We start from the raw sequence: 23,180 nt of genomic DNA on the forward strand, positions 1-23,180 counted from the left end.
TTCAAGCCTCTAGTACAAACAATAAAATAAAAATTTTTGAGCAGCATCACCCCTAAGCCTACACTGCCTACTCACAGATGGTGTGGAATTCAATCAGACTTTAGCTAGTTACATAGCGTGTAATGGCAATTACGATGCAATTGTGTGGCAAGACATTTTTTTCCCCTTTATTCTTCTGCGTTCGGGTGGGGACAGTCTTATGGGAGATTTATGGCCCTGCCGGTACTATCGAAAGCACTAGTCAGAATTTGAGAGTCTCGAGGCAAAGCGGGAGAGTAGGAGAGTATGTTGTAGGCATAATGAAAGGTGCCTCGCATTGCTGTAAAAAGTGTTTCGAGTTCCATCTATCAGATGGCACAACAGATTGATGCCAAAAGTTCTCTTAAGCCTGCTCAACAGCATGCCTGCGCTTGAGCTGTGGCTATTTCACGTGAATCTATGTAAACCGCAAAAACACTTCAAGATCTGCTTCTTGTCAGCCAATTAAATTTATTACCAAGATCAGTCAACAATTATTCAGTCAATAAGCAATCTGAATTTTTAGACATTTTGTGTATGAATTATATTTCACTTGTTTTGAGCCACTTTAGGACATCTTTGAGAGGGCTGTCTACTCAGCCCAGTTTCATGCAGCTTGATGGCGTTATTTTTATTAAACTTACACCTTGATGATATATGGTTTTTATGGCGCAAGGGCCAGTTATGGCCAAAGAGCGCCATGACAAATGGTAATTTTAATGACATATTGTGAATGGCGTGGACAGCGCATTCATCACAGTAAGTGTGACGTAGCTAAATAAGGGCCTAAAAATTGTTGCTGTAAATGGCGTAAAATGTGTACGTACTAAAATAATGACACTGATTAGTTAGGGATGTGGACGATGGCAATTGTGTTTGGTAAAAACAAACGAAAACGAAACAACGGTCACACTAGAGGCATGAAGACGGCCCTCAAAAACAAGGGCTGTTAATCCACGTATTAAAATTTCCTGGCCAAATTATTTTCAGGGTGTTGGTTTCGGCTAAGAAATCTAAGACTTTTTGCAGATTAAAAAGCAGTTCATCGCTAAGAAAAAAATGCAGGGTGAAGAGGTATATTTTCCTGATATGCAAAATGGAAATACTTTTTCCTCTCAGTTTCTATTGCAGGGCACTGTATAAGAACATGGATGACTGTCAGGCTATTGCTGCGCCTACTACAAGTTGGAGAGTCCCCCCCCCCAGTCAAGAGGCAGGAGTGAGTACTGTATAAGTGTGTCCTATTCTTAATCAGCAAAGAAGTGCTTCCTTGTACCGTGCTGTTTTCTCACTTATCCAATTCCCCAGTTTTGGTTTTATAGTGAGTAGCTTATTCAATGTTTGTGTATCCCACTCTCCTTGCCAATGACTCCTCAGTTTACGACGTAGAAAATGTCGCTAATACTCACTGACGTAGCGTTGTCGTAAGCAGCTACGTTGCCTTTTATACCTTTATGGCCTGGCACCCAGCATAAGACAATCGCTTGGTTGCACATATACGCAGAGCACAACAAGCTATACAGCTCATTTAAAATGGAATTCTTAAGTTTTCGTAAGCTAATTAAGGCTCTCATGACACTTAATGAGTCTGTGAAGACAACAGCCTTAGCGACATTTCTGAGCCTTATGTGTTTAATAGCCAAAAGTATGGCGTATGCTTCTGCTATAAAGATACTGGTGTGTGGGTTTAGTGCCCCAGATGTTGAAAATGAGGGTCCTAGAGCTGCGTAAGCAACACCAGCAGGAGACTTTGAAGCATCTGGGTAAAATTCATCACAGGAATTCTTTATGTTCAAGAAAATGTGATTGTATGTGAGCCTCAGGTGCCTGCTTCGATATTTTCAAGAAAGAGATGTCACACTGGATAGTTTGCCACTCCCAAGGAGGTGGAAGTCGAGTAGAAGCCATTAAGACATTCTCTAAAAGAGGGACCCCTGTTTTTTCTGAGAGTGCTTCCAACCGGAGGGACAGAAGAGGCCGGGCGGTTTCGGAACAGCCTGGCTGTGGAGGAGCCGTGAATGTTTGAATGACACGGATGATCCACATCTGATTTTACCTTCAAGCCATAAGAAACAAATATGTCCTTTGGTAGTATAGAGACCATTAATTAGATTCGACGTAAAGGCTTCGCACAGGACTAGTTCTAAATGCACCTGTTACAAGGCATCCGAAGTGGTGGACAGGATCTAGCATGTTCAGAGTACTAGATCCAGCAGAATTATGGACTATGGCCCCATAGTCAAGGTGCATTACTATTAGGCTTTTGTACAACTTTATAAGGCATCTCCTGTCGCTTCCCCAAGCTGTGTGTGACAATAGCGACAGCAGATTTATAGTCTTGAGGCACTTTGCCATAATATAGTTAAATATAATATAAGTTAGATTACTGTCTAGAAGGATTCCTAAAAATTTGTGTTCACAGCTCACAGATAACCGTTCTCCATTGAGATCGATTACGGGGTCCGTCAGTACACCTCTCTTGTTAGAGAACAGGACGCACATACTTTCTTGAGGGTATAGCTTAAAACCATCTTCGTCCACCCACTTAGACAATTTATTTATGCACAGCTGTACTTGTTGCTCGCAGATACTTGCATTACACGATTTAAAACCTATCTGGATGCCATCCACATATACAAAATAAAACATAGTATGCAGTCTGGCAATCTGGAGAGAGTTCATTTTGACAATAAAAAGAGTGCAGCTCAGCACACCTCCTTCTGGAACACCAGCCTCTTGCGTAAATGGACGCGACAGAACGTTACCAACTCTAGCACACAACATGCGATTGGAGAGGCAACTCTGAATCACATTCAGCAAGTTGCCTCGAACTCCCATTTCAGACAGATCACGGAGGATTCCAAAGCACCAAGTTGTGTTGTATGCCTTCTCCATATCTAAAAATACTGACAGGAAAAACTGTTCGTGGACAACAGCATTGTGGATATTTGTCTCGATGCTAACAAGGTGAACTGTTGTATTTCTACCCTGCCTAAAACTGCACTGTAAGGGATTGAGTATCTTGTTGCTTTCCAGCGAATGGATGAGGCGACGGTTAATCATTTTCGCAAATAGTTTGCATAGACAAGTTGTCAGAGCTATAGGCCTATAGCTGTTGGGTGACGAAGGGTCCTTGCCCTCTTTGAGAATAGGGATTATGATTGCTTCTTTCCAGGCAAATGGAATGTAGCCAGCGGAGAACATGGAGTTGAAGAGTGACAGTAGTGCTTCTTGGGTTTTGGGGTGTAAGTGTCTGATCACCTCATACATTATTCTGTCACTTCCTGAAGCGGACTTGTTGCAGCAGTTCAGTGAGGCCTGGAACTCAGCTATTTTAAATGGACGATTGTATACTTCACTAGATGTGCTTTTCTGGCCCAAATGCAGCTGTTCTGCTAGTCGCTGGTATTTTGGGAATGTATCTGTGTAATGAGATGTACTGGAAATGTGCTCGAAATGTGCTCCTAGACAACCTGCCTCGTACTGAAGAGTGCCTCCTTGTGCATTTAATAAAGTTAAAGGATGAGTTTCGCGGCCTTTTTGTTCACCCTGTTCCAGGCTTTTTGTTCATCTGTATATGAATCGATGCTGCTTATGCAGTTTTTCCAACTTTCCCGCTTAGGGCGGCTTCTTCTGCCTTTCGACTTGATCGCATTGAAATTAATTAGGTTCTCTGTGGTTGGGGAGTTACGGAGGAGATTCCAAGCCTCGGTTTTGCTTTCTCTGGGCTTCCTTACACTCCTCATTCCACTATGAAATACGTCGTTTCGAGGGCGACCCATTTTGTTTGGGGGATACATACTGATGTAGCATCAATAATGAACTCTGTTATGTATGCTATTGCATCATCTAGGCTAAGTCCACAGATATCATTCCAGGGCAGCCGTGTTAGTTCGTGAAACTTCGACCAGTCGGCTGAATCAACTTTCCATCGAGGAACATGTGCAGGACACTCACTTTGTTTTTTTAAGGTTTAGAACGATGGGGAAGTGATCACTTCCATAAGGGTTATTAATGACATACCACTTTAGATATGGCACAATTGTACTAGATGCTATGCCTAGGTCTATCGAAGAAAATGTTTTGTGTGTGTAGAGCTGTAAAATGTTGCCTTTTTCTTGTTAAGCAAGCAGGAACTTGAAGAGAATGGGATGTTTTCTATAAGCTGTCCTCTCGCATCACAGCGAGAGTCTCCTCACAGTGTGCTATGTGCGTTTAGATCACCGACGACTATGTAAGGGTGATGGAGCTCATAATAAAGCTTTGAAATGTTGTGCTAGAGAGTAGATAACTTAGGGGGATGTATACAGACATGATGGTAACTAGTTTATTGAATAGCACTACTTCGATAGTAACTGTCTCAAGAGGAGTTCGAAGTTTCAGTCGCCGACAAGCAATGCCTTTGTCGACTATTATTGCTACCCCACCAGACGATACAACAGCATCATCCCAGTCTCTCCGGAAAATAGCATATTGCTTAAGAAAGTTGCTGAAGACACAGCACCTTTGGATTGTATTTGTGTAAGAGTTTGTTGTTATCATCGAGGTTGTGGATCAGACCTCTCACGTTCCAGTGTAATATTTGTGTATCCATACTGTTTGTGTTCACATGCTGTGTGTCAAGAGGAGCCAGTTGGCTTACGGAGCCTTTCCTGACCCCATGATCCGGGTTTTGTCTTTCTTGGAGCGGTCGCCAGAAGTGCGTTGCTCCCGAAGCGCTGAATGCTCTGCCTGGTTTGTGGTTGTGTTCATTGGCTCCTGGGAGCCGCTGGACTTCCGCTCACTAGAACGGGGTGTTTTCAAGGTAGGCCTTGCCTCAAAAAGCAGAGCCTTGGAGGCCACCAAACCAGAGGTCAATTGGCCCTCCTTTAGAGGTGGCGCAGCAGCGCTCGCTGCTGTCGCCTGGGGGGCTTGGGGCACTGCCGCAGCCACGCTCTTTGTGGGTCGTGCTGATGCCCCAGTCTGCTGCGGTGTAGCCCCCTACGCGCCGCACCAGCATAACCAGCGGCATGAAGAAGGCAAACATGCTTTCATGCTGCCTGAAAGGAAATGTTCTCTTTTACTTTGAGGGTGATTATTTCTTTTTCTTTCTGCCATGTAGGGCAAGCTCTAGAGAAAGCCGCGTGTCCACCGTCACAGTTGGGACAGTGGAGTGCAGCATTACAGTTACCTGAAAGGTGATCGTGGACACCACACTTTGCGCAGGTTTGTAGGCCCCGGCAGCTTTGTGAGTCATAGCCATACCTCTGGCACTTGAAACATCTCCGCAGGTTCGGGATGTATGGTAGGACTCGGATTTTAGTATATCCTGTTTCTAATGTTTCTGGCAGCACAATGGACTCAAAGGTAACAATCAGATGTTTAGTTGGAATTCCCATTTGATTATAATTCTCTTTACTATGGTGATGTTCTGTTCCTCCCAACCTTCTAGGAGCTCTTCCTCGCTCAGATACAAAAGGTCATCGTCAGAAATTACTCCTTTGCTTGTGTTCATGGATCGATATGGAGTCACTGGTATGTTTACATTACCGAAGGAGACCAGATTAGGGAGCTTGTCATGCTATTGTTTATCACAGACCTCAAGTAGGAGGTCGCCGCTAGCTATTTTTGCGACTTTGTAGCCTGGGCCAACTGATTCAGTGAGACATTTCGCAACCGTGAAAGGTGAAATCATTCTGTCTTTTCAGGATTTTCACTATGAATAACGTGAAATCGTGTGAACATTTGTTTAGGTTGACAAAAACACTGCAACTTCTCTTCGGTGTGTCCTCTTTTGTTAAGAGGCCGATCAAACAGATGGGGTAAGGAGGATAAATCCATACACGTTTATTTAATTTCTGCAGCCTTGCCAGCCACCCACCATCGAGCCCAACAAGAGGATACTACAAAACCCGAAGGAAATGTAGGCGCCAGCTGTACACAGCCGCTATAACCTAATATAGTAGATCCAAGGTTGGCTAAACTACACCAGGTTAACCCTTGCCGCCAGGAAATAAGGAAGTAATAGGAAGTGAAGAGAAGACAGGAAAGATGAAAAGGTGACAGAGAAAGATGAAGAAGGAGAGGAGGACTGGGAAAGGCGACTGCAGATTTCCCCCAGGTGGGTCAATCTGGAGGTGCCGTCTATGTGAAGTCGAGGCCGAAGAGGTGTGTTGCCTCTGCCGGGGGGGCCTTGAAGGTCCAAACACTCAGCATCGGCTCAACCTCCAGGATCCCCCTTAGACACGGCTAATCCACGCAGGGCTACATGCGGGAGGGTCCAACCCTCGTGTGCTTGGGTACGTGGTGTCGCAACCCACCAAACGCCTGCTGACGCAGACGCCACAGCGGGGGAACCCTACACCTTACATATTTTGTCGCATCGCACTGTAACACTAAAATGCTATCGCATTTCTTATTGCATAGTCGCCAGACATGACTGGCAGTAAGTTCTTCTAACAATCGTACCTCCCATGCGCTTACTGTTGAAATCATGTAAATGCGTGCGTACACACAGTTGGTGCAGTGCCTGCTGCTAGAAAGGACTCCGCAACGCTGAATCTACACACCTGTGCGGGACGAAAGATGAGCCGGCCCGGTGTGATAAACACGCTCCGTACGAGGCAGGTGCCGCGGGCCAGCTGTGGCGGCTTCTCGTCGTGGAACAGGCTGCAGGCGGCGTAGAAGGCGCGTGAAAACACGACGACGTTGCCTGCATCGATGCTGGACACGACATGGCTGAGCGCCCGCTCCACCACTAACGGCTCCTTCTCAGATCGCCTCTCGATGTCCCTCACCAGCTTGTCGAATTCCGACTCGGACATGAGGACCATCTGGTCAAGGGCATCGAAGGTGATGTGGAGGGCCGCCTTGAATGCGTAGGCACAGGGATATGGCAGAGTCCTCTCCATCGTCTCGGCCCGCACCTAGAAGATGGCGAACAGGAGGACCACCCGCTTCTTCTATTGCAAAAGCAATTATACACACACTCTAGCTGCAATATTAGTGATGACGTTTGGTTCCATGCAAGCACACACTCACTCACACACGCACACTGTTCCAACAACCTGCAGCATGCTTTAGGCAGGCAGCAAAACAAGGCAGAACTGGTGCTCCCAAATTCTGGTGTTCCTTGTTTGCAAGCAAACATGCGCCCTACATACATGAATAAATTGCTTTCTCCTCACTGCACATGCTTTTTACACTACTGAGTTTCTGTGGCTTAGACACTTTAACACACATTATATGGCACATTCGCCATACATTGTGTTTACTCACGCTAAGAAATAGCATTGTTAAAGATATAGCAGCACCCGTGACTCTCCCTTCAGTGTGAATTGCCGAGATAGCTTCACTCACACAATTACTCCAATAAATTTCCATGCCAACGATGAGTCTCACTAGTCCAGCGATTTCCTTTGGTCAATCGACTGCCACAGTGTTTTTTTTAGTAGTCATTTTATAATTTGGCACCAGCATTGCAGAAAACTAATTTTTAGTGGACATTTAACTGAAATGTACAGCATGTCCGGCTTGTGTTTAATGTATGCAAGGTGCCCAATACTATTCTAAAGCTGTGCATTCATATTGCGACAACGGTTCGCAATAAGAACAGACTAGAGAAGCCATCACACCTAAGCTGTCTCAATCTCGGGAGGCTGCAGCCATGTTCACAACCGTGCTTGCAACCATAGTATTTTTACCTACAGTAGGAACGCCACAGCACCCATACCTGAACCTTGTGGGTCCACCGGACCGCTGCACTGTCGGGGCAGTAGGTTCGAATGGGTGCGTAGCAGATGAGGGTTCCATGGGAGCACCGCTGCGAGAGCCGCCCAACCACGCGCCTCGCAAGGGAGTGGTCCCGTACGACCAGCTTGAGGACGAGGCCTCCACAGAGGGAGGCCGTATGCGCGGCACCGCCGATGCAGTTGCACCCAATGGCAAGGTAGCGCTCCCAGCGGAGCGGAGCCCCTGCGCTGCCGGGCCTCGACGGAATGTCATTGACGACTTCACCCATCAGCATCGCCGGTATTTTTAGGTGAAGGTACAGCTCGACAAAGCGGTTTTTCTCGTTGATCAGCACCTGAAATGTCAAGTACAGGGGGGGCACACCACTCCTGAGATATGCCAGCGAGTTACATCGCAAAATACCGTGTCAATGAGCTGCCCCTCCTCTTGTTAACCATTTCTTGTCTAATAATTCCTGCAGAAGTCATTGTTTCGCATGAAATATCCAACACCGAGAAAAGCAAACAAACTGTTGCAATGCTAATTACATAATTGAATCGTCATTGCTACAATTTGACAAATGTGTGTCATTCCTCCTTCAAAGGAGCCTTGAAACGCTCTTCAAAATATTCAAAGTGCGGCTTCAGCATTAAAAGACGCCTCAAGAATCTCATGCCAAGTTATCGAACTGATACGTGGCTTTCTTTTTTAGTCTCTGCTAGCATGCTGGAAGCTACACAGGGGAGAAGCCAAGGGGTGGGGGGCTAGTCCAGTGCAAAAGTTGAGTGTCTCAGCGGCACAAGGGCTTGTCGCAGCATTTCTTGGCAACTGCAGTAGTCTGCACTACACAGCATGCCGCAGCTCTCTTGGAGCCCACATGCAGCAGGTGCAGCTGCGCGCAGCTGTTGTGCTTAGATTGGCACTGCAAAGATGAAATGGTTTTTCTGTCTTTCTGCGATTTCATACATATATATATATATATATATATATATATATATATAAATGTTTCCATGCATTAAGCTACAAATTAGCGGTTATTTATTACTGAGAATGTTCTCACAATCACAAAATCAGCCAATAGTTGTAGGTGGGCCCAGCTGCTTGCAATGACTCTGCATGAAGACATTGTGGAAGCAAACGCGAGTGATTTTACACTTTTTTTGACAGACTGAATTCCCTGCTGCATGCAGTGCGATGATACTTGGTCGATCTGTACAGGAGCCTCCTGTACAGATCAGCAACACTTTCTTAGTATGTTCAGGAAGTGTTTCAGGGCCTCCTTACGCTTTGATTTTTTTATTGGCCCATTGATCTGATAGGATATAACTTGCCATGGTAAGCATAATATGGTTTTACTTTGACGTCATTGTGTTGATGCCAGAACGGATAGAATTTGTTCTCTGTTGAATTTTCTGAAATGTGTAATGTTGTTTCTCTTCAACACGAAAGTTCGAGTTGATTTCCCTCACGGCAGAAGCATCTCTCTGCTCGTTCATGTACTTCCTGTCGAAACATCTATGTTGATTTTGTTACATTATGGGAAAGCTCGTGCACCTTATGGCATATGTTTTCTTATCTGCAACATTACAGCAAGATCAAACTGTTGTTGCTCATGCAAACAAAATATGTGCATACTTGCTTAATTAATCTTAATTAATTAATTAAAACCTAATTTAAAGAAACATTTTGCAGACAACAATGAGGAAGAGACAGCACTATATTTTTTAAAACCTTGCCCTAAAGATACACCTCTTCCAGCAAGCATAACCACTTTATAAGATTATTTACTTTTAGGCACAGCTCACAAGCAGCAGAATACTTTTTTCACAGGAAATACTGACTGACAGCAAAGCATTGTTTTAAGATTACAGTGGCCTTCTCGATGACTTTGGTGTCGCCAATGTTTCTTGCTTTGGGAACTCGTCTGTATGAAGTTGTTTGAAGAAAGTATTCCACACTTGCATTTCTGCACCATCAGAAACTTCAAACGAAAGGTTCAAGGACCTAGGAGCGAAAATTGTTCGCTTGTAAAATCTTAAAATGAGCCCAACTTTGTAAACTTCATAAAAAATTCGAGAGCTGGCAGATGCACTCACCAATTTGTACATGATCACCCTGTGGATATGACACGAAGGGGGGTGGTAGCATGCATTCTTTTTTTATGGGATAATAATGCATTTTATTGAAGCTGATTTACCTTTAGACTCAGCACACTAACCAGCAGCAAGTTTCGAATAGCAGAGACTCAAAAAGCACATTGTATTTAGACTACAGCAACATTTTTTTCTGGCTTTGCTGTTGCCAATTTCGCCTGCTTCAGGAATTAGTCTATGCGAGCTTGCTCAAAGCAGCTACCCTTTTGGTGTCCCTTCATCCTCATGCAGAATACAGCAACAGGGTCCGAGACAGACGAGTGACACTTTTTCATGAACGGGATATGTTTTTCATAACACTTGACGCAGCATTCGTAAAATTATAGAACGAGCCCCAGGTTCATAAACGTTATGATGAATTCAGGATAGTTGGCAGGCATGCAGGTCAGAAGCCTAGTCAGGCATCGACATGCTCTTCTGGTCCTCCATTTTGTTCGTTTTTCTTTTCACTTTCTCATCTGTTTTCCAATGCTATTACTGAACGTGTAAACAAGCATGGCGATGAAAAGAGCAAGCAAAATTGTAATAGTGAAGAAAAAGGCGAGTAGAGGAACAATGTGAACACGTCAACATCAATTCATTTACATCCACTGCAGGAAGGAAGCGCCAGTTTCTTCATGTTAACCATCGGCCAGCTTCATCCCGTGACTGCAAATTTCATACTCTCACCTTGCCATAATCCTCTGCCGTCCTCGACTATGCTTCATTTCCCTCAGCAACCACTCTGTCGTTCTGACAGACCACTGGTGCCCTGCTCGGCACCATTATGTAAACTTCAACTATACTGCTTCTTAGTCCCAACTGTACTCCACAACTATAGCTGACAACACTACAAAGGCTAAAGGCATTTCTACTGCTTGTGTTCACAACAAGCAAATAGTGTCATGCACGAGACAAAATTATAGCATCTGTCGTGTAATTTGACGTAACGTTAGGTCTTATACTGTTATGTTGCAAGGTACAACATAATACCCCCATGAAAGGCATTGCAGAGATGAACCTACTTAGTGTCGCGTGAGCTGACTGACACATTTCTGCTACTGGCTGCCTCGGTGCACAGGCTGTGCTAGAGACGAAAACATAGTAAGTCGCATGCCGCAAGCGCAAAGATGCGCAAATACATGATTCGACATTATTTTACATTCACAAGTTGCAGTTGTGAATGCGAAGTAGTTATCCCACTGAAGGCATCGCCAATCAACAAGTGCACTGCAGAACACGCAGAACGAGATTTTTATGACCGGACTGCTTGCGCAGCTTCCAAAGCACTGCCTGCCAGGTACGAGATAAAGTACGGAGTGTCACATTACCTGTGTTTGCTCTCTACGAGAATACATGCTGCTCTTAAAAGTTACTGGCTGATGGGGGTTAATGTCCCAAGACAACAGAGGGACCACAGGGAATGTCATAGTGGGGTGCTCCAAAATAATGTTTATTTCCTAACTCGCGACAGATACTGGAGCGAAAACCTCCACCTATATTCTGTTTCCTATGTAGCCGGCAACACTGGAGATGCTAGTGCAACATTTGACGCTACCTGCATCTGTGACCAGAAAGTATTGTGCTGCACAAGAGAGCAAGAGAGATTGTTGGCTGCACATGAGAGATTTCGTTGGCTTTGCTTGTTACAGGTGCAACTTATAAAGCAATTATGACACGAGCACATTGCAGATCTGGGGTCAAATTCGCAAAACTTTTCTTTTGCAAGTGCCGCTTGCTATTGGCCCGCCGCTTTTGCAAGTGTATACAACTTGGGATTGGCCGAGAGTTTCTCTTACGAAAAATTCTAGCCCTAGAGCTGTTTGTGCATACGGGCCTTGAACCATGACGGCACAACAACAACAGAGTGACATGTTCGACTGACCCCGCCTGTTACACAACTTCCACGGCACACCACCTGCATTCATGACCGAGACGTAGTCCACTCGGTACGTACTGGAGGCGCAAGGCAGACAAACAATGCATGATTTGGCTAAATGTCAACTCCGTATGTTATGGTTCCTTTATTTTATATTCTGTTGAAAAACGTAGGAGATCAAAAGCCAGCTCACAATGAAATGCGCAAAGTGACATTGCCATGAGCCACACTACTTGCATAGCTTCCACAGCGTTGTTTGCGAAGTATAACAGAGCACTGTGGAACTTGAATATAACAAACTATTCTCTACATGGAACACTTGAAACTTACTAACAGATACTCGTGCAAAAGAACTCCCTTACAGCAAATTGAACATTTGATATATTAAACTCAAGGGGGTGGTCCACTGCTAAGTGAGGAGCTGCCTCGCCCGATGCATCAGGATGCAGTTATGTGGTGGATGTGCTCTGCCAGCACCGAGACAACGTAGAGGGAAGCAGACTAGAGCACGTCCGCATGGTCTTGTGCATTGAGAACGCCACTCTCAGTGATGCCGATGAACACTTTAAGGTACAGGTAAAAAAACTGCTGATTGGTTGGAGATGATACCAGCCACAATCTTAAAATGGGTGTAGTGCATGTTTGCAACAGCACACCCCACACCACACCATGCCATACTGTGCACTGGTCCATATGGGTGCTGCCCAGCTAGAAGAAGAAAACCACCTTAAGTAGGCGCCATGCTGTGTGGCACCATCTCTTGAAATGACGCAAAATGCGTGCTGTGGAACTCGCGGACCGCTGGCATTCAAAAGAGCACAGGCAACCCTGTCTCAGTACCAAAAGACGTCAATAAAGTGTATGGTGCCTGGTATCTGCCTTTTGAATGTCGCCATTGGAAATGACATATAAAACTTCAGCGCAGTAGAAGTTACAGCTTGAGTGATATTGTTAACTAACATCACGAAGAACTCGGAAGCAATATTTTTTGTAACTTGTTTGGGCAGTAACTAGTGTATGTAATGCAGTTCTATACAAAGGGTTGGGGGCCAGAGACCACATTGTTTAAAGTTTTGACTGATTGCCCGGATGATCTCATTTTGTTCTCACAACGATGCCTGGATGTTCTCGTTTGAGTGCCCAGATAACAGCTCTGGCTTTTGGCTCAAGGTCACTTGAAGGTCGCCGACAATGGGAGCTAAAAGCATTTCATGCTTAAAGGGACACTAAAGCGAAACAATAAATCAGTTTAGACTAATGAAACATTGTTTGAGAACCCTGCAAGCAGTCATTTAAAAAAAATAGTTTGATTATTAGATGAAAAAATGAAGGTCCAAGTATCAGTATTTGAATTTCGCGCTGAAAGCCCAGCGTACACGTCAGCATGATGCCAGGGATTCCAAAGTATGTTTTCGCGTTTGGGCCGCGTTGGCTGAATAAAAGTCCCAGAAACTTGCCATGTTTAATATTTGGTTCCTTTAAAACACAATTTAGTCAGTCTGTATCGCTATATATAATTAGTAGGCCCTAGAAGATGCCATCAAAATCCAAGACGTCACAGCCCCCAGGTGCGGGAAGTTAAGTAGGCGTCGCCACCCATATTTCGTTCTTGAGCTTTTTCTGGCTTACCAAACATCTTATCGTTATAAGAGCCGTATTTTTGGTGTTGTAGAATGGTAATTTACTGACGCAGAAGGAATAATTTTTCACTTTAGTGTCCCTTTAATACTGCCTATGAGAATTCCTCCCTGGTTTGTCTTTGGCACTGTAGGTAACAAATCCGTGTACAATGAGAGCATAGCAGAAATTGTAGGCAATTTTGGGTAATATTGAATTACGTGATATATTGAACTATTTTTAGTGCACAAACCTGTTTTGGCAAACCGGGTTACACCATATAATGGATTACAGGGCTATAACCGAATGACCACACGGAGGGTAGCCTGGGTAACTCTGGATCCGGTAGCGTGCTTGCATTCTCAAGCTACGCTCGGGCGACATGGGTTGTGTTCCATTTGTGAATTAGGAGCCGTTACTCTATGCCAAACAGAGGTGCTCGCTTGTGGAGTCCATTGGCTGCTCCAGCTCTGCCATTGAAATCCATCATAATTTAGATTACCAGCTACCTGCATCTCCTCAGCTCTTAGCCTTATGCACTCATTTCATTCCATTGCTTGTTGCACAGTCCTTAGCTTCTTCCCAAGCTTCCTTGTAGTACTTTTCAAGCCCAATGGTAAGGTGCCGGTTGTGACTTGGGAGAGCCCGCCATGCACACCCCAAATTTTATGGTCAAGTGGTTTGGACACCCAACTCTGAATCAAAAGAATGTGAATTGCTTTAGTGTTTACGGGGAATTACATGAATGTATACCCCGAGTGAACTGCGTGCCGTTTCTTCAGATGGCAATAACGAGATCTGCAATAGTACATGTGCATGGCACACCCCAAGGTATGCACAGGCAATGGCTGTCGTATTGCTTTTGCTGCATGCCAACAGCATTGAAGATGCGTCGCCTATGAATCGACTCCCAAGCAAACTGTAGTTACTTACTGCTGCTACGTTTACAACGAGGTATCGCCGCCGCCGCCGCCTTACTATTGGTGTTTCTGGTCCCCCACTTGAGTGACACTTGAGTGGGCACTTTTTTTTTTTTTGAACGAGAGGTGGTGGTGCTTGCACCGACACCTCTCGTTATCTTGTTTACATGTAAATATTGTGGAACATGTCAAGCAGAATAAATATTTCTATATCCTAATGCCACAGATGGCATTCACTACGGAAGTAAGAGGAACGCTTGCAAAGACATTTCCGAAGCAATTCCAATCAGTTAATTGTGAAACACTAGCGAAAACACAGTGGGGAAAAAAGCAGGCAGAAAGAAAACAAGGCAATGCATCAGAAACCACCTGCATAATTTGTTAGTGTATAGCTATTCTTATGTATGGTTTTCATTTCAATGAAGAAAGTCTAATCATTTAATGTTTTCATTTTTTTCTGATATATGTCCCTACTTTTCTTGTTTGAGAATGCGGCAGGGCACATGGTAGCTCCACTTTTCACACCCTTGCACCATAATTATGGAACAGAGTACAGGCATTGACATCCAGAGAGTAGGCAAATATATAAATATCAAGTTCTGAAGTTTATTGTCCAAAGGCAACACATGGTCTATTAGGGACATCGTTGTGGGGAGCTCCGGATTAAATTTCAGACCCATGGGGATCTTTGTTGAGCATTTTACAAGTACAATCAGACCTTCTTATAAAGAAGTCGCATCCATCAGAAAATACCATTGTCATATCTCGTCTGTCAGAGTTGCAACCACTTCAAGTGCTACAATTGTTCATTAAAAGAGTGCTTCAAGAGCAAAAGCACCGATATACAAATATGATAGTTAAAATGTGTCGCAAACACCTTGAAACGCTCACGATTGGACCTGTGCTGGAAGTTTGAATAGTATGTGTAATGTGTCCTTTAGTGAAATGAGTTGGAAGATGAGACAGCTGGGTGTTTGATCCTGGTGTCGGTGCATAATTGTGTAGCAGGTTCACTTTTCGTTTTTCACAATGCTTTACATCCAGCATATATTTAGCATGGCTGGATGGATGGTCTCCAAGTATGCTAGGCATGAAATAGTTGTTCTCATATTATACATGCTTGTAGCAAGTTCTCGCATAAAGCCCACATTCTGTAATCCTGACAAAACACACTGAAGAATTGAGACTTCTTAACCCTTTCGGCAGCAGTATGTTTTGCATGAGTCTGAAGATGCAACAAATATGCTGAAACTCTAGTTTCAATGGGCAGAATTAATTGGCACCTAAGGGGGGCAAGTTACAATGCTGTGCTGGGTTTTGAGTGCTCTTGAAGAACTCTTTTTGTGAACGATTGTATCACTTGAAGGGGTTGCAACGTTCAACGGAGCAGATATAACAATGGTATTAAACATGCCAATATTGGCAAAAAAAAAATCACATTTATTTCTTTATATGTGATCATTTGTTGCATCCATATTTGTTCAATTGAAGCTCGAGTGTACCCAAGTTCTGTATTTTGCCCCCATTAAGATGCAGAGGCTGTGGCCGAGAATTGAGCCCACAACCTAGCCCTCAGCAGCATGATCCCATGGCCACCAATACACTAGGTTGAAGGTACGCACCTTGAGGATGTTGAGATAGGGCACGATGAATCGGTACTCGGTGACTCGTTCTTCGCAGCCACTATGGTGGTTGAGGTGCAGATCAACGTGGAGGGTGCGCTGGTCGTGCTGGAAGGTTGCGCGCACCCAATAGTTGCGGTGCCCTTGAAGGACTGATGCGGAGAACTTGTAGTGCTGAAAGTACGTCGCGAGCTCCACCAGTGTGCCAAAGGAGAGCGACGAGAGGCCCACGTCCCGATCCACGGGATGCGTGGCCAACTGAAAGGCCTCGAGGGGGCTTGGCACCAGCCACTGGAACAATGCCTTGTCGCGCCCCTCGTCCCGACCGGCGTTGCACCACGCGCGTCCGACCTTGAATGAATAAACAAAATTACATATTGAAAATTAATTATAATTCTGGGATTCCATTTGCCAAAACTGCAATCTGGATTAATTTTTTTTTACCAGCTGCACATTAATGCGCACATAAATTTGGGTACAAAAGCATTTTTTTTTCTTTTCTTTTTGCCAGCATTGAAATGTTTGCCACTGCAACTGGGAATCAAGACCATGACCTCGTTCCCAAGAGTGCAATGTTTAGCCACTAAGCCACCACGAAAGATGAATGAGTGCTTTTTATTCGTCTTAGGGTAGGAACCCTGAACAACAACAACAAAAAAAGCCTACAAGAAGGTGGTTTGAGGACTTGTGGGACACAGAAAACGGACAACATACAGAGGAGCCTACATGTACTGTATGCCAGCGTGCAACTATAAGATAGCATCTCAGCCACCAAGGGTACAAGACGCCGTGTGAAACGTTTGGAGATGAAAGATCTATGACCAGATCGCACAGGATAAGAATGTAAACAAATTGAACATCACAAAAACATCATCATATTGGATTCTTTTAGTAAAGTATTTAACGGAACTACCATGATGGGAGGCACCATATTTAATCAATGTTGCAGGCAGTGTATATTGTATGGTCTGTCTGCCGTAGCTTACCACAGACCTTCATAGGGAGGAAGGAGAACGACAATGCTACCAAGAGAAAGCTTTGACACTATGTCAGTACATACATTAGCATTTATGGAATACTGTGTTACTGGACACATCTTAATTCTGGCCAGCAACGAAGCCTGTTGGTGGCGTTTTGGCATTGATGGCCAGAAAGACAGTTTCAATACGAAGTATTGGAGTGAATCCGTGCGACTTGATGCTACTTTGTGTCTACAAAATAGGTAATAAAAACAAATGCTGTATTTTAATGCTCCATGTGCGCGAACCCGAGGAAAACACAAGGTGTGGCTTACTTTAAATGCAAAAAAGAAGCCCGCCTATGGTTTCTTGTATGTAGGCCAAGCTTCTGGGGAGGCTGCTAAGTCACCATCTCAATAGCCAGCATTGTTCCCAGCTGTGACGCCGCCTTCACAGAGCTGTCTTCTTTGTCGGCTTCATCTTGCACGAACTCAAGGTCCAGGGCTGATATTTAATAAGCCATAAGTAAGCCACCCTCAGAACACTTCACATGCCAGCGCCTTCCGAATTCTCTTCGTCGGCGGTCTGCCTAGCACAATGCCCACTACAGCCTGAAGCCGAGCTTAAAAAATGGCTCTTATCTGCTTTGCTGTTTATTTAGCTGTATAAGACGAGTATTGGGGCTCAGCCACAGATGAAACCAGCGGTGATGCTAATACCATCACATGGTGCAGGCCACAGAGCTATTATTGCAGTGACCAACCATGTTCCACTTTGCTGCTGGCACTGAGGAATGTGATGGTTCACATTCGTTATGAATGTTGTGGTTGGGCAAAGTGAAAACAAGGTAATGCTACACCAGTGTTGCTACTACCCTTCATGTCTTCGGTAACTCCGTATACCATGAAGGGTAATAGACACACATGGATGATTTAAAACTCTCCTGTGTTGTACTGTGCAGCAGCTGACAAAACATCCTTGGACCTGTGCGATCTGCTGTATATTCACAGAAACCGCTGCAGGTACTTCAAAGGGAGACACCAATCAGCAACACCAGATAATCAGTTTAGAGTGGTAGTCTTAATATGCTCATTTTCATTTCTTCAGAATAAAGAGGTCATTATTACTGGAGAAAATGACAGCCATACATCTCATTTTAAACGAGAGCATTTCTTTGGCTACCCTACCCCTGCTGTTCTGTATATCTGGCGTCAATATGATGACTGCGTAAAAAAGAATTTAAAACATCTAGCCCCTATGAGGAATAGATTAAAATGATTTCTGGGGTTCCATATGTGGCAAAACCAAAATTGAATTACGAGGCACACCGTAGAGGAGAGCCGCATGTTAATCGCCATTTTTGACGATGTTTTACAGCAGCACTCTACACATTAAGGTTTGTTCGTGCAATAAAGCTGCTTTCTCCGGTTATACTGTGTGCCAGGGGCGTAGCCAGGAGGGGGGGGGGGGGGGGCGGGGTGCTTATGGGGCCTTCAGGATAAAGGTTCGTTCATGCTCTCGTACACTAGGTTGAACATGGTTGCATGACATAACGGACACTCCAAAAGTTGAACAGTGTGGTGTCGTGAGGTTTTCGACAGCTGGAGGTCTTTCCTAAAAAGAATTTAGTCGCCGTATGGCTGCTGTGTATGTTGAGCATTGCATTTCATTGGCCACTGTGAAACGTGGGGGCAAACGGTTCAAAGAAGGCCGTGAGAGTTGCAAAGACTATTCGAGACCGGGTCAAGGCCACCATGCAATCACCCCCAAAACGATTCCACAGGTTGACGAGCTGATTAGACCATAATGGAGGACAAACATCAATGAACTGGCAGAGCGTGTGAACATCAGCCAGGGTTCGGTTCACACCATAATTCCTTGACATCTCGGTTATTGGCTCTTGTGTGTGCAATGGGATGCCCAAGATTTTGAACCACCGCCAAAACATGGAGAAGTTCAGCGCTGCATTGACTAATCTGATCCGGTATCACAATGAGGGTGACGACTTCTTGTCTGCAATTGTGACCGGGAACGAACCATGGAGCCACTACTACGAGCCTGAAACACGACGGCAAAGGTTCCAGTGGAACCATACGAATTCACCACCCCAAAGAAAGCAAAGGCCGTCATTTTCGCCAGAATGGTGGTGTTGACTTTTATTTTCAATCATCAGGGACCTATACTGATAAAATTTGCTAAACATTGAGAGACTATCAATCTTTTCCGATATTTTGAAATAGCGGATCGGCTGCGCGCAGCAATCAACAACAAATGACGTGGAAAGTTGACGAATGCGGTCATCTTTCTCCACGACAATGCCCATGCCTATGTTGCCAATGTGGTTAATACAAAACTGGCAAAGTTCAAGTGGGAAACACTGAAACCTCCGCCGTACAGCCCAGACGTGTTGCCTTGCGACTTCCTCATTTTTGGGCAATTGAATATACAGCTCAAGGAAACCAGATTCGTGTCAGACGATGAAAGTGAAAGGGTCAGTTACAGACTTTTTGAAGCAGCAACTCAAGGAGTTTTAAGAGACGAAAATCATGCGACTCAGTCAGTGGGACATATGTCTAAATGCTCACTGAGACTACTTTTAAATAAAGTACCCCATTTGTCATATATTCACATTGGCTCACTTTCATTTGACTCACCCTTGTATATTTTTCAGAACTCCTGCTTTTTATATGTACTCTCCGTTGCGACTATAATTTCGGTGAAATTATTCCCATACATGACCTGTGACAGCTTCTCCTGAGCAATACATTGGAACAAATGACAGCATCATTTGAGATTTTTCCCTGGCCGTTGTATATGTATGAGAATGTAAACAAGGTTCTTGAATGACAAAGTTTCATTAAAACATTTGTCGTCAATTTGGTCATTTCACGGCCTTTACTATTTTTCATATCGGCGTCATGCACTGCTTTGCTGGTTTCGAACTGATATAGTTTCTAAAGCTTGTGCGATATTTTCTTTACTTGTTAAATAGAAAAAAATAAAACATGGAAGCATTGATATCAGTCATTTCGGACACAAATTTTGGGACATACCAGTGTTTTCTTTAATGAAAAAATACATATTTTACTTGTCTTGACAATACGTAGCGTTCAAGAATTCGTTTGCAGCATCTTTCGTAATGGCAATGCAGTTATTATTTATGTATTTGATCTCTCGACAAATTTTATAAGGAGGAGGCTGAGCTGCAACGTGAGCCCTCCCCCCCCCCCCCCCCCAAACGAAATTTCTGGCTGCGCCACTGCTTTGTGCCACAAGATAGCACCGCCAATTTGGCTGTTTACGACGCCTATGTCTCAAGAATTCCAGCATTCCACAAACCGCAATTCGCGTTACAGACTTCCTATACTACATTTAATGACGATGCTCAGCGCAGCTGTAAGACTGTGTCGCACACAAACTGCGTGTCACAGAGATGATCGCCGTTGATCGCTCCTGTGAACTCTAACCTGCAGGTGCTTTGCAGATGGGCCAAACCAGGTGATGCCGGGCCACTCGATGGTGCAATCCAGCTGGTAGATCGGCTCTTCATAGAGGTTCCTGCTTGGCTTGCGGTACACCTCGCTGAACGAAAACGTTGCGTCGACGTCCAGCAGCGGGGCCTGCTCGCTGAAAAAGGCTCGGTACTCATCTAGGTACTGGTCGTGGCTTTCTCCACGGTCAGACAGGATCCACCATAGCTGAAGCTTCAGCTGGTGGTACGTGGAGGGCATGCTGCATAGCATTTAGGAAATTTAATTCCGTAATTTAATGCCGCAAAGCTGCACAATGAATTATGAGGGACGCCATAGCGGACTGGGTACCCTGGGTGAATTTTGACCAGCCGTGGTTCGTTAACAAGCACTCAAATCAAAGAAGATTAGCCCTTTTTGCGTTCCGCTCTTCACCAAAATTTGACCATGGGCAGTGGGCAGTCAAATGCCCGATTTTGTGCTCTGCAGCAGAATGTGACCACTAAGCCACCACGGAAAAATGCACTGCATTTGCTCAGTTGTTAGTCCTGGTTCATTCAGGATCTCTGAAGTATCACAGGGCAACAAGCCAGTCCATATGAAAATCATGATGAGCACCCACACGAATTCTTAACATTCCAGATTCTGCGCGTATTTCCATTAAGGGGTAATGGTAGTATTTTGTCCAGTTTTTGTATCAGAAATGCTTTTTTTTTGCTAGCGTTTCATGAAACATTCACTCCTGTCACAAACCAAATTTTGCATGGAGGCTGCTATGTATGTATCTATCCTTAAGTTAACCTTAAGTTAATGCTTTACAACAAAACTGCAAAATATATGGACATTACTCGCTGGCTTTACTATTTTGCCAGGCAGTATCTTACCAATACTGGCACCGGGTCTACTCACATTCCGCAAAGATTTACCTGGATAACTATAGTCTCCTGTGTGGAAATGCTGTCCATGCTTACGATCGAGTAACTTTAAGTTACACCCACAGTAGAATGTCACTGAAAGTTATATTCACAGCAATGCGTCTACCCCGCAGTTTTGAGGTTCCTTCCAACTTTCTTAATTACAAGTTGATTACAGGTTTCAGAAACTTAACGGACAATTTAGATTATTTGTCAATATCTACACAATTGCTCAGCAAGGCACATGTACCTCTAGAAGACAAGAAGGCTCAGCAGTTTGTGCCATATTACACAAATGCAAAGATAAAACCATGTGATAGAAGAGTAGCGATGTGGGCGTGTTTTTTTTTTTTTTATGAACCTGTTACAAACAGAACTTATGGTGACAGGATAAAAAAAAATTTGGGAAGAAAGAAAAGCTAGATGTGTCCAAACAAATAGGCAGTCAAGAAATGGTGGGTTGTGTTTTCATAATGAAAAAACATAACATCCACCTACCGCTGACTGGTGTCCTTCGGTTTATCCGGTTTCAAATATAGACACTAATATTTGAGTCATGGTCTTCATTACAAGCTGAATAAACTGAGCAAATTTTTGTCGAATAAAAGACAAATAAACATCCTAAGAGGAAGTTTTAGCTCAGGGCCAACATGGATGCCGCCTAATCAAATACACATAAAACACAAAAATGCTTTTATGAGATGACCCCTGGACCAATCAGAATGAAATTTGATTCATTTGAAAGAATGTTAAATTCGAGTGACATTACAAGCAGAAGTTTAATTTACAGTCTGAATCGTACTAAAATTGCCAGAAATCGGTATTACACACATACACTATGCAAACACAAAGTTTACAAATCTGCATTAAAAACAGGTATCGCAGTTTTGTAAATTGCATCCATTAGAATATCTAAACTGGACGACTTTTATAGATGAATTTACAGCTGACGTGAATTTATTACAATATATGTTTACAAGGGCTCTGCAGAAGTCCCACTCGCACATTAGTGGTATGTTTCAGAGTGTTGCATAAAACATTAATGTTGTCCGCTTTAGATGTATTGATGGCTGTAGTTTACAGACTTGATATCGTTTTTCATTGCCGAGTTTGAGTTGTAAAGATTACATTCCGTTTTTGAAATTTTGCGATTTTCAACGAATCTTATTTTAAAGAATCAGCGGCCAAAACAGAAAATCTGTTGCCTAGAGTCACTAGACTTGAATGATGTCTTTTGCATCTGAAAAAAAACTTCTTCAAATTCGTTGTAGCAGTTGCCGAGAAAAACGATTTCTCTATTAATCGCATGCATTTAGACAGAAATATCCAAGCGAAAGCTTCATCAGGTCAATGATCAGGTATACATTGGACAAGTCGTTTTCGAGCGCGTTAATTCTTGCAGCGCAGTTTAAATCGAGCGCTCGGAACACATTCAACTGGGTCATTCGGAGCGCTCGGAGGTGTAGAGTATGAAACACTATGCTCGGAGGCGCTGCTACCTTTTACCTGGGAGCGCGACCGAAATCCGACAAACTCTGTCACGTACGTGACAACTCCGATTGCGCGTTGGGCCCCCAGCTCGATCCGCAACGCTGACTACATAGCCATACACGGGGGCAGCTATTTTCGCCTCCTTAATTGCCACGGTGATACGGAAAACAAACTGAACAATTCACAGCAATCCTACATATATTAAGTACACTGCTGCGTACGGGCGGCACTCGCATTTGCCAGTCTACAGCTTGTGGAGGGCGACTTCTTACTACAGTTTCTCAGTTATGTTTCAGGGTATGCCATGCGGGGTACGCGTCGTACGTTATATTTACACCAGTACCACCCCACCGCGATGATCGTCATTTTCTTTTTGATTTCTGCCATGTCCACTCGAATTATTCGTAAGTGCTGAGCCCATCCAATAGGAATAACACCACGATGTTTC

At 44.1% G+C, this 23,180-nt stretch overlaps 1 protein-coding gene across 1 annotated transcript in view; it reads right to left on the reverse strand.

Moving 5' to 3' along the window:
• Nucleotides 1-23,180, reverse strand: part of LOC142560733 (uncharacterized) — a 68,686-nt gene that overhangs the window by 44,759 nt on the left and 747 nt on the right. The window contains exons 2-5 of the mRNA XM_075673029.1: nt 20,325-20,589; nt 15,899-16,249; nt 7,730-8,083; nt 6,567-6,923 (exon numbers count right to left, since the gene is read on the reverse strand). Coding sequence (XP_075529144.1) covers nt 6,567-6,923; nt 7,730-8,083; nt 15,899-16,249; nt 20,325-20,588 — 1,326 coding nt within the window. The 5' untranslated portion in view covers nt 20,589. The remainder of the gene's footprint in view (nt 1-6,566; nt 6,924-7,729; nt 8,084-15,898; nt 16,250-20,324; nt 20,590-23,180) is intronic.

Source organism: Dermacentor variabilis, chromosome 10 (assembly GCF_050947875.1).
Source record: "Dermacentor variabilis isolate Ectoservices chromosome 10, ASM5094787v1, whole genome shotgun sequence".
NCBI lineage: Eukaryota > Metazoa > Arthropoda > Arachnida > Ixodida > Ixodidae > Dermacentor > Dermacentor variabilis.